Source organism: Micromesistius poutassou (genome assembly GCF_964030765.1).
Source record: "Micromesistius poutassou genome assembly, chromosome: 18".
NCBI classification, from domain to species: Eukaryota; Metazoa; Chordata; class Actinopteri; order Gadiformes; family Gadidae; genus Micromesistius; species Micromesistius poutassou.
In genome coordinates this window covers 1811510-1823723 of record NC_140288.1, presented here as the reverse complement: position 1 = coordinate 1823723, position 12214 = coordinate 1811510, and the positions used below count along the sequence as shown (strand labels likewise).

Sequence of the window (12214 nt, the reverse complement as noted above, 5' to 3'; positions counted from 1 at the left end):
CCTACTTGGGTAAAAATAAAATGTTTTGGATAGTGCACTTTATTCCCTGAAATCTGCCTTTTGTTGAAGAGTATTAGTACATGTCTTAATGCTTGATTTATTCATAACTAAACAAAATATTATAGATAGATCCATCTTGCTCAATATTGCTATTGAATCTTGAATTTCCCCTTGGGGATCAATAAAAGGATCTATATCCTTTTGATATGAATCAAATTATCCTGGTGTTTAGCATGTGTGATTTGCAACTTAGGTTATTCAATAAAGTCCATCTAAAATAAGTTCATTATATGCGTGACACAGATATGTTAGCTTGGCTATTTAAATATAGAACATTTGTGATTGCTGACTTTATTGAAAAGGCGTGGACTAGGGGGAATGTGTCAATTTATATTTAGCGTGTTTATCCAGTGCCGAAAATATTGTATTGTATACTGTATTGTGATTGTATTGTAATCAATCAATCAATCAATCATAGATTATGTGTAAATCTCTTGGAGTTGTTTTGGAGTTTCATACCTCGTCTATGATGTTCTTGTTTTCCATCCTCAGACGGGATGAGCTCGGGATGAGCTGTATCAGGATCCAGAGTCACATCTACTTCATCCTGCTGGACTCTCTTCAGTTCAGCATCAAAACGCAGCTTCTTCATCTCCATGTTCAGTGTCTCCTTCAGCTGATCCAGGGATCTCTTAAAGGTCCCTACGGATGACGGAGGACGGACCTCCACCGTCGTCCAGTCCCTGGTGGGTGGAGTATCCTTCAGGGATCTGAAGGCCTGGAGGAAGTGGAGGTGGTCTTTAGTGTGTGAGAGCTGCTTCACCTCTGACCTTCTATTGGTCAGATCTTCTATTTCCTGCTCCAGCTCTTTGACAAGGTCTTTAGTTTGTTTCTCTGTGGATTTCTGATTCTCTTTAATCGTTTTGTTGAAATCATCCCGTCACTTTTCAACACAGCTCAGAGCAGTGAGGACCTGCCCAACACCAGCTATCTGTCTGTCTGCCTCTTTGATCTCCTTAATCTTTAGTTTTCTCTCCTGGATCATCCGTGGAACTTCAGCCTCTATCTTCCCAAGCTGGGCCGTCTTCACTTCATATTCCTCCTTTAGAGGAACAACAGGATGGGACTTGTGGTCATCCTCTGTGCAGAACTGACATACAGACACCTGTTCAGTCCTGCAGAAGAGCTCCAGTAGTTGATTGTGTTTCTTACACATCCTGTTCTTCCAGACGGTCCATAGGCTCAACCAGCCAATGTTTCTTCAGGCCTGCGACTCTCTGATGTGGCTCCAGGTGGGGTTGGACAGTAAGAGATAAGACACACTAGGCAGGCCTTCACAGCCTTCAGATGTGTCCCAGTACAGACGTCACAGGGAACTTCTCCTGGTTCAACACATGGCTGCTCTTTGACTCAGACAGACGTTCTAAACTGATCAACCGTCTCTGATAAGAGGATATTGACCCGTAAATCAGGTTTTGTGGGGAAAAGCTCATTGCAAACAGGACATTTGTACTGGACTTGTTCATCCCAGAACATAGTAATACAGGTTCTGCAGAAGTTGTGTCCACATGGTGTGGTAACTGGGCTGTTGAACACATCCAGACAGATGGAACATGAAAAGTTCTCCTCTAAACAGGAAGTGTTAGCAGAGGCCATTCCTAGACACAGACAACAAGGTTTATGTCTTGAGCAATTATATATTTCTAATTCCATAACCGGAAGAGAAGTTTTAAGTTCTGTCAAAGTTGTGCTGTTTTACTCACCTTGTTGTGGTTTATGTCTGTCAGACTATTCTTCCAAATGTTGATCAAATTTTTCTCCTGAAAGAGAGAACTGCCTCCACGTCGGGTGGCTTTAGTTTCTATGAATCTTAAGTTTTGTTTCCTGAACTGGACGTTGTCTCCGCTCCTCCCCTAACTCCTGCCTCCCTCCACACCCTGAATGGCGCATTCAGGTATACTGTGTCGGCTGCATCCTATTCGCTGTGTGTTCTCCTCTTTGCGGCATTAAAATATGAATAAATAAAAATATGTCAACCTTTAAAAGGCAGAGAGACATAGAGAGCCCGGGGGAAAAAAGAAATGCTTGTGATTTAGAGGTGGTTTTTGACTAACTGATTAGGTTTAAGGACAACCCTCTCCCTGTGTGCTCAGGTTACGTGTGCTATTATTATAGTTGTTAATTCTTAATATTGATTAACATTGGTAGTTATATAAGGCTTATCTCCCGGATTATAACCTCATAAAACAGCTGAGTCATGTGCCTCTGGGTAGGCCAGACGAACCAGACCAACGAGTTCACCATCAGGCTGATACCATCACTTGCCACCTTCACTTGGCAGTTAGTTCCACTGAATTAAAAGTAGGTGTACCTAAAAAAAAATTCACAATTTATAAGCCGGCGTATTTACTGAATTGTTTACAACCGTATGGTTGGGATTGCCATTGCTTTTAGAACTCGTGGCATGCATCTCGTTCAGTCAAATACCTCGGTTGGAATGAACTCCTGTCCAAACTGAAGATGGCGCCCCAGCAACACATTTCTGGTAATAAATACAATGGTTATGGTGATTTATCTGATGAAATGTATAGTTACTTCAATAGCTATAGGTACTAATGCATTATGGTATGGCTTCTTTTGGTAATTGGGTTATGGATGAGTCCCAAAACACCACATTTTAAGTGGGCTGGGTACCTCAAAAACCTTTGAGATGTTGAAGTTTGACGAACAAGTCCATAAGAGAGGGACCCCTGGTGTAGAGAATGAGTACGCATGTCACTGTGAACTTGTCGCTGGACAGCTCTCTCTCTCTCTCTCTCTCTCTCTCTCTCTCTCTCTCTCTCTCTCTCTCTCTCTCTCTCTCTCTCTCTCTCTCTCTCTCTCTCTCTCTCTCTCTCTCTCTCTCTCTGACTGAGTCTCTCTTTCACCCTCACTCATCACTCTCCCATTGGCTGATGTGACGCCCCTCCCCCCCCCCCCCCCCGCCATGATATATATTCTGGATCTCCTCATCTGGGACCCAACCTTTTGGGCTTGGTCCTGGTCCAGGGGAACTAATCCCCTGTCCAGAATAGTCTATCAGGGAAAGGACCCAGTGTGGCCTCTTCCTGGTGGCTGTGGTCCTCCTACCAGATAGGTTCCTGTAGGTTCCTCCTTTTTGTTATTAGTTTTCTTCTGTTGCTCAGGAAGTTACAGGCAAGTTAGTAAGAGGATCCAAAACAAGCCTATCACTGTTGTATAATGCATTTTATTCACTTTATTTACTGACTTATTCACATGCACTTTATCGTGCCATTTCACATATGCTTTAATATATAGAACTGAATAAAACAAACCCTTATGATTTATCTGTTAGGAGAAGTAGTGTACTATACCCTATTGAATTACCTGGGCGATGGATTTGACTACTACATGTGATGATTACCATTTAGCTAATACAGTCTGCTTATTGTTGAGTGTACAATTCAACCACATATATACATTATTACAAGAATGTAGTCATTCATAAAAAAAACAGCCATTATAGTCCAAAACATTAGTTTGACACAAAATAAAATCAAGTAATTATTCTAAATGGGCGTCCAAGAAAATACAAATACATTGTTGAAGTGTATTAATAATATTTCAGTGCAGAAATCTAGTATAATTTTTTAATCATTAATAGAGAGATATTCTCCTTGTCGATTGCAGTGACTTGGTGTTTCATCCTTAATGGTTACCTGTACTTAACGCGTTCTTGTATTAAAAAAAGTCATATATCCGTATACATCTTCTTCAATCGATTATTGAAGATCTTTGTGGCACTTGCACCTGAAAATTCAAGCACATGTCATAGTCAAGGAAAGGAGGTAAGAAGGAAAAAACACAATAATAATATATATAAAGTTACAACTTTTGTAGCATGTTATCCTAGCTATCTTTGTTGTATACGGGGAATGGGTTAACCTAACAACTGTTAGTGCTTGACACTTGGTTCTATAAACATCCCTACTGTACCCACAGAGATATATTGTTGTTTCTCTTTCTTCTGACAAATTGTAAGTCGCTTTGGATAAAAGCGTCTGCTAAACGCCTTAAACGTAAAGTTAAACTCAAGAGTCACAAAACAAAATACATGACACGTTAGCCTAATCTCGCTTGAACCCGGCCCACTAGAAAGATGCTCGATTTTAGAAACCCGAGGTCCTCGCCAACAACTGGAGTGGCTCGCCACCAGCGTGGTTGGCGACGGGCTGTTTGGTGTTGTGGTAACGAGCAGGCTCTTTCTTTATCAAAGCTTTCATGAAGCGCGCCTATTAATAGACGTTTAGAGGCCCTGGAATTTCACAGCTCTGCAACCCCGCTGTGCGAGGTCACTGCTGATTTTTCCACTGTCTCGTTAGAATAAGCGTAATGCTAAAGCATTAGGCCGGCTAATGTTTCTTGTAAAAATCGTACCCACGCAAAATAATAAACATATATAATAATCGTCACCGATTACTCCTGCCTAATTATTATGTTGTAAAGAATAATAACAGGCGGTCACATCAAATTACTTTGTCTTTAATGAGTTCATCAGCTGTCTTTGTGTTTGTGAATCTGTCTCCTCTTCTGGTCGACTGGCCCGCTGAGAATTGCGCTTTCCAAATTGGGGCTCTCTCCCTCACCCTTACCCTCTCTCTCTCTCTCTCTCTCTCTCTCTCGTTTCTTTTTCTATCCCTCTTGTTCCCGCACCGACTCATTGGGTGGCGGGGCTCGTCTCCTTTGCCTGTTTCTGCGGTTTCTACGGTGATTAACGAGCATACCGCAGTGATTGGCTCAGACATCATGGGCCTTTTGTCGGGGAAAAATAACACACAAACCTCTGCCTATGCAGAAGAATGTGTCGCAATTAAAGCAGGCCAAATAGGGGCAAGTGGAGTTCACGTATGTGCACTGATTCTGCACGGAGACCAACAGTTAAACGTGTTTTAGCATTGGTTAGCCTTTGTTTCTCACCTGGTGTGCTATTCACTTTGTCAGATGACTCATATACCTCTGTGTGTATATTTCCTAGCCTAGGTAAGTGTTAAGTGTTATTGTGTAGAACAACTTTCACATCATCGTCTTCTCTCTTATCACCCACTGAAGACATTGTGTGAGGATCGTGAGGATCGGCCATCGTCACCTTCCAAACATAACGTCACAGAGATGAGAGAATCCTCATGAGACTCTGGTGGTCTTCTGCAGGTCAGAATAGCTACAGCCGGCAGCTGACCCTCTCACTAAAGTTGACCAATCAGGGTACTCGTTCACCCTGACCTGAAACCCTGACCCTAACTGTGTCAATGGCCAATCTATTAATGTTGGCCACGGCTAAAAAGATCATTTGGCACTTTGCAAGTTGCCCTCTTGTACCCATCCCACCCCAGCCCCATGAACTCAACAAACCCCATGAATTCCTTCCCTCTCTGGCCTCGTTTGTGTAATTACGAACACCTGTGTTTATTATTGATTCTGTTCAACTGTGTCCGTGTTATTTAATTTCCCCACTGTACTTCCTGTCACTAGCCCTGGCCCCGCCCCCTTTCTATATCGCACTTCTTCCTGTCTCTACCTCTGCCTCTTTCCTTCTCTCTCCACTACACCTTCGGTCTGCGGCCTCTCTCTCTCTCTCTCTCTCTCTCTCTCTCCCCCCCCCCCCTCTCTCTCTCTCTCTCTCTCTCCCCCCCCCCTCTCTCTCTCTCTCTCTCTCTCTCCACCCCCCCCCTCTCTCTCTCTCTCTCTCTCTCTCTCTCTCTCTCTCTCCACCCCCCTCTCTCTCTCCCTCTCTCTCCCCCCCCCCCCCCCCCCCCCTCTCTCTCTCTCTCTCTCTCCCCCCCACCACTCTCCGCCGTGCTCGCTCACCCTCCTCAGGCTCCTCAGGTTGCTGCAGCGGATGGACTCCATCAGCTGGTCGTGCGCCGACCTCAGGGGCGTGGAGGGCCGGCTGCCGCCCCCCTCCTCCCCTCGCCGCTCCGAGCCCACGGGCCGCAGGGCGTTCTTCAGCTCCTTCAGGATGCTCCCCGTCTCCCCCGTCGTCGACGCCCCTTTCTTCTCCTTGCCCTTCTTCCCTTTCTTCCTCTTCCCCTCCCCCCTCTGCTTCCTCGCCTCCCCCCCCCCGCCGCCGCCGCCCTCCTCGTGCGCCCTGATCACGGCGGCGATCATCCTGGTGGGCTTGGCCGTCTTCTTCGTCTGAGGCAGTGGTGGGGGAGGGGGAGGCGGGGGAGGGGGGGGAGGAGGGGGAGGCGGCGGCGGCGGCGGCGGGGGAGGCGGAGACTGGGCTTTGGACGCGGCGTTGCCGCCGTTCCGAGGGAGTTTGGGTGAGGACCAGGGGGAGGACAGGGGAGAGGAAATGCCCGTGCTTTTCTGCGGAGATGGAGAGAAGAGGGCGTTAGCATTGCGTTGATGCAGTGGCTAGAATGTGTCATTTTCAAGCCGAAAGGTGGTGGGTTCGATTCCCAGTGTCCGCAGCCTAACCCGGAGCAAGTTTTCTCGCGGGTCGCTTTGGATAATAGTGCCTTCTAAAATTGAATATGCTAAATAAATTGAAGTTTCAATGGAAGATTCAATAGTTTAGAGGCCAAGGGATATTTGACAGCCAAAAGGTACTGGTATTGATTCCAAGTATCTGCGGCTGACCTGTATGCATCCTATCTGAAGTCACTGTACTTGGAAATAAGGTAGAGAGGATGCTTCCGTTGGATGGCTTCGGACATTGGGTTTCGAACCCAGTACCTTTTAAACTGGGAGTTGAACACCAAAACCGTTTTGACTCCTCATACCAGTGCAGCGGTGCGAGGGTTCACGGCCCCCTCTGTCGCCCCTTGCTGGTTCCTCTGGTTCTGCTCCCTCTGCTCCTGCAGCCTCTTCTGTCTCTGCCGGTCCTGGTTCCGGGTCAGGATCCCAGTCATGCTCATCCGGGGCCCGGGGAGGTTGAACTGGTAGCCCAGTTTGATCAGCGTGTGGTTCTCCCTCAGGATCTTCACCATCTCCATCTCCACCTGAAAGAGGTGGAAAAAAGTGGATGGGTGGGGTCGGTGAGACTGGTGCTCGCAGCGCAGGGGGGGGGGGGGGGGGGGGGTTGAGATTGAGAGAGTTTCTAGTTCAGTTTGAGTATTTACTCCTTTGTCTAATAGAAGAGCAAGAAAGGAACGGTCAAAATACATACTGCCACTTTCACTCCATCTATGGTGTCATAGGGTTAGGAAGTTGATCAGTTGATCGTCACAAGCTATTTTAAAATGTACGCGCTTCTGACATCATCCCGAAGTGTCCTCCCATGACCCCACCCCGATCGTGAACCCTGAGTCCCCTCCCGGGTGCACTGCACCAACCAGTAGGCTGGAGTTGGATTCACCCGCCATACATCCCAGTTGGACCTTACCACATGTGATGTCACAAGCGGATAACGACAAACCAATCTCACACCTGTTGGTAAAATCAGTGGAGGGCCCTTTGAATAGCTGCAGTAAGCATCCCAGGGAATCGTTCCACAACAACCCGCGTCCACCCAGCACCCTCCACCGCCCACCCCCCCCCATCCCCCTCCGCCCCCCCCCGACACCCACCTGTCCTCCACACATGTGCCTCTGGTTGTGGAAGCGCAGCTGGGTCAGGGTGTGGTTGTGCGGGAGGGCTTGGACCAGTGCCATCACGCCCTTGCCGCTGACGTAGTTGGACTCGATGTTGAGGCTGACGACGGACGAGTTCTCGGCCAGCATCTTGGCGATGGCCAGCGCCACGGCGTCGTCCGCTCGCGTGTTGGCCAGGCTGAAGGTCTGCACGTGGCCGTTGGAGCGGAGGGCCTCGGCGAAGCGGATCAGGTTCTCCTGAGGGACACAGTGGGGCAGCTTCACGCTGATGGACGGAGGCCACCGGCTTCTGGGTACATGGTTGTATGGTTTGCCGTGCGGTTGCTAGTGGTTAGGGTGTCGGACTGCTGACCCAAAGTTAGGGCTGGGTTTTGGACCGGAGCGTGTCTTAGCTGTAGACCAGCTTGAGAAACACTACCGTTCCGTTCGTGACGCGTGTCGGAAAGGCGACAACGGCTACATGATGAGGTCCTAAATAGTCACATGTGGTGCAGTGTGGGCTGGTTTGTAATTGGAGCCTATTTTATGAAACCTGTGATACGTTTGAGTGGCACATCTTAATACATGAACACGAGCGCTGCAAATGAGGCTGCAATAGGCTAATCACTGTCCTAATTTGTCCTCCTTGTAAGGCCCATGTCCTGTGCTTTGTGAGGTCAAGTTAAAGTATTGCATTCAACTGAGTTGTTAGCTCTGTTATTGGACTGTTTGTTGCTAGGAAGCTAATACCAAAAAATGGCGGCCACTTGAATCAGCCGACAGTGAGGGACACCTCAAACAAGGAGTCAATCAAGCATAATTACTGCGCTACAAACTGCCAGCAGACAATGAGCATATGGTCTAATGTCCTCACTTTACCTTGGAGATGTCTTCAATGTTGTTGAGGTTGACCTCTGTTAGTTCCGGGTCATCGCTAAGGATACGTTCCAGAACGTCATCGACAACGGTGGGGTTCCCAGTGGCGTTGCAGTCCACTGCTGGAGGGGGCGGAGTCACGCGAATAGGCTCCACCCTCTGGGGTTTTAAAAGCTTAGGAGTATCTTCCTGTGTGGAAAGAGCTGAGTCAGCTCTTTCCACGGAGAAACTGGAGCCGACTCCAGAACACTTTGGCAGTTCTGGTTTTGATTTAGACTCTTCCTCCTCCTCTTCGTCCTCCTCTGTCTCCAACTCCTCTTCTTCCTCCTCCTCGTCCTCCTCTTCCTCTGTCTCCAATTCCTCTTCATCCTTGTCTTCATCTTCTTCCTCATCTTCCTCCTTTTCATTCATTGATTTCTCTCTTTCTTTCTCTGTGGCGTCATCTTTTTCGTCCTCTGCTTCGCTGCTGTTTTCTGTCATGCATTCCTCTTCTTGTTCCCCATCCTGTGATTGATTGATTTAAAAAACGGTTTAAATTAATTCCCAACAGTTTTTTTAATATACAAACGCAAACAAAGGTTTAACAGAGGTTCATACTTGAACATATTCTTTAATAGTACTCTGCTTAAAAGCGTTACTTAATAATAGTAAATAATAATATTATTAAAGCTGCTATAGATAAGATTTGACAGTTGTTAAAACAGAGCAGAAAAGAGCAGAGGAGTTCTAAACTAAACAGAGGATTTCTAAACTAAACCAAAAAAACCCTCCATCTCTGCTCCCTCCCTCCCTTACCTCTCTCCACTACTGATGAATGTATCTATCGCACACTTGTTATTGGCAAGCAAGACGGATTCTCTGAACCAATCAGGGAAGAGATGCCTTCATTAGTCAGAAATGGTCTAAAATCTAAATTGGCTCATACAGAGGCAGGCGCAGTCAACTACGAAACATATTCTCAATATTCTCTCAAATCATTTCACTCACTAAAAGCTGGCTATTCTGAACCATTTCCACTCAAATAGCTATTTAATCTGGCATACGGCACCTTTAACTTCAAACAATAACGACAACTCGGCAAAGAGTCATTTCAAACCCACCGTTTTCGGACTGCCCCCGCTGATCTCATCTTCCAGCAGTTTCTGCGTCTCGCTCTCCCAGTACTTCATGAGGGCGTCCCTGCTGAAGGTCCCCGTGGGGGTCTTGTCCGTCTGGTCCCTCTGTCTCAGCCCGGTGGGTACGTTGGCGTCGGGGTCGATGTCCGTCAGCTCCTTCTCCAGCTCGGCCAGCTCCTCCGGGCTGAGGGAGGCCAGGAGCTCGTCCTCATCCACGTCTTCGTATTTGCTGAGCTCCCGCCGGTAGCCGAAGCAGCTCATGGCTAAAGCGGCGTGAACCGTCGATCCCAACCGTATTTTTAAAGAGGGCTGAGTCAACCTCAACCTCTCGAAAACGTTTTTCCCCCCCCCGATTCAAAAGCTTCCGACAAGCCCGAAGGACTTTCAAATGTACTTTCAAAAACGTTTTAAACAAAGGTCCAGAAACGTTTTTGTGTTTTTCCCCAGAAAAAATCACCAGTTAGTCCAGGGTCGTCCGTGGGCTTCAACAAAGTTAGCGGTCTGGTAAAGATGCCTTCATACCCAGCGGATCCGTCCGGACCCTTTGTCTCAGTCACTAGCTATGGGAACAGGGGCCCGGGCTCTGATAACAGCGAGTCTACCCCCCCTTCGGTCAAAACTAGATCGACTCTCGTCAGCTGCATCAACACAGGTCTGACTTGGGTTGCTGGCTGTTTGTAGATATGGATAAGTGTGTGTATGTGTGTCCGTCTTCCCCTCCTCTAATCTCTCCAGCTGCTGTTACGGCCTTAAGAGAGGGGCCTGGGCAGGGTGGCCGAGGGGGGAGAGGGGATGAGAGGGGACAGGGTTGGGTGGTTGTGCCCCCAGACACCCCCCAACTCCCCCACACCCCCAGCACCCTTCATGATGCATCGTCTGTTTTAGGACGCGCTGCACTGAGAGACATGGCTACAAAAAGATTGTGAGCTCAGAGTGTGTGGAGGACGTGGCAGCTGGTCACCTGCCGGATGGCTTTGTTCATGTCCAAAATAAGAGCCGCTGACAAAATAAGAGCGCGTTGACAAAATAAGAGCATCGCGGACAGATGCACACATAGGTGACACGGAGCTGTAGCTGGTCGTAATGCCTTTTGAAAGGTAATCACGATATCTACAGAACATCTGAAAGGTGTCTATGTATTTTGCATGTCAGATAGAAGTTATTGGTTATATATGCATTTAATGCAAAGATGGATTATCGTGAGAACCATCGTGAATGTATTGTACAACACCACAACAACACAAAAAGCAATACCAACTCCAAACAACAATGTTGTTTCTTTATTATATATGTATCTCTAATATAACTTGCTAATCATTTATTTATTACAAAATAATAAAAAAAGGAGTGCTATCAGATTCACCTTCATCTAATGGTTATCAAATTCACAGTTTTGTAATCATTATTCTAGATATTATCAACAGACCAATGAACGATATTGGTATCATCCCCCCCCCCCCAAAAAAAAGATAAAAAATAAATGAATCTCTGCTAAATAGCCTCTAAACTTGGAAACTTTGCAGCAACCCATTTTTTGTCACAGCTTGAGCCAAAAATATTCATAGCCAAAATGAAACGAGATATATCCAGCATCACATTCTTAGAGAAACTATTCCCTTAAGCTAACGGAACGAAGGGCATGTATTGTTCAGAGGTTATACAGTTGTATTATCAATCCTATCTATTAATAGGGGCCATTCGGTCATTCCTTTGACATATCCCCACCATCAGTACCCATAAACACATTGGGATGATCGCTAATTGGTCAGGTGTTCTCTCTGTAGGTCAGGTAGGTCTTCAGCCGAGGGGGGAAGGGGACGCTTGCCATGGCAACGGGGTTGTTGAGGGTCCTGAGGCTCATGTGACCTCTGATGACCAATCGGCAGAGGTGTTGGAGAGGCCTAGGCTGTTCTATGGACACACATAATGGATGGTTAAGATGTAAATTGAGTGAACTTGAGTGTAAGTCAAAGGTCAGTACATTAAGTAAAGATATCTTGAATAGCTCCTATTTTACCACTATAGTGTGGACTGTACCAACTATGGGGGCCGGATCAATCCATCATATATCCGGATGGACACTCTCACACACGTGACATTTTGCAATGGCTTGTAATGGGTATTAGACTCCCAGCAGGAAAGTACTGGGTTCAAACCCCATGTCCACAGTTTACCTGTAGCTCTGGATACAAGTGTAATGATTTATATATCAACTACCAACTCATCAACTAGAACAAACTGCGTTACCCAGAATGCCGCAGATCTCCGGCCACTCGGGCGTGGTCTCCAGGATGTGCTGGAGGTCGGGGCAGAGGCGGGCATAGCTGACGTAGTCGAGGAACATCCTGACCACGGCCCCCACCAGGTGGACCAGCCACGACACCGACACGAACTCACAGAACTACCAGAGAGAGAGAGAGAGAGAGAGAGAGAGAGAGAGAGAGAGAGAGAGAGAGAGAGAGAGAGAGAGAGAGAGAGAGAGAGAGAGAGAGAGAGAGAGAGAGAGAGAGAGAGAGGGGGAGAGAGAGAGGGGGAGAGAGAGAGAGAGAGAGAGAGAGAGATCAAATGGTATTGGTATAACTGTAGTATTGTTCACAGAGTAAGGAGCTAAGAGGCTTGCTTTGTAGTAGAATGACAATGGTAGGTCTGCTG

General features: G+C 47.0%; 1 protein-coding gene and 2 pseudogenes across 4 annotated transcripts in view; all 3 read right to left on the bottom strand.

Annotated features, from left to right (window-relative positions):
- Positions 1 to 472: 472 nt before the first annotated feature.
- On the bottom strand, positions 473 to 1656 carry LOC311363276 (tripartite motif-containing protein 16-like; annotated as a pseudogene). The gene has a single exon. The product of its transcript is annotated as a tripartite motif-containing protein 16-like (transcript).
- A 1932-nt stretch (positions 1657 to 3588) lies between these two features.
- On the bottom strand, positions 3589 to 9823 carry lmod2b (leiomodin 2 (cardiac) b; the record flags this gene model as incomplete). 2 transcript variants are annotated; one of them, XM_084482971.1, is made up of 6 exons in its annotated part: positions 3589 to 3810; positions 5866 to 6366; positions 6783 to 7001; positions 7569 to 7829; positions 8451 to 8951; positions 9548 to 9823. In XM_084482971.1, 6 exons carry the CDS (start codon positions 9821 to 9823, stop codon positions 3775 to 3777), a joined length of 1794 nt encoding a protein of 597 aa, XP_084339097.1. In that variant the 3' UTR covers positions 3589 to 3774. The 2 variants fall into 2 exon arrangements, with proteins under 2 accessions (XP_084339097.1, XP_084339098.1); XM_084482972.1 differs by having other exon boundaries at positions 8451 to 8939.
- A 1205-nt stretch (positions 9824 to 11028) lies between these two features.
- The window catches only part of LOC311363275, a 6032-nt pseudogene continuing 4846 nt past the window's right edge, over positions 11029 to 12214 (bottom strand). The window contains exons 6-7 of the transcript XR_014684208.1: positions 11810 to 11963; positions 11029 to 11473 (exon numbers count right to left, since the gene is read on the bottom strand). The product of XR_014684208.1 is annotated as an uncharacterized misc_RNA (transcript). The remainder of the gene's footprint in view (positions 11474 to 11809; positions 11964 to 12214) is intronic.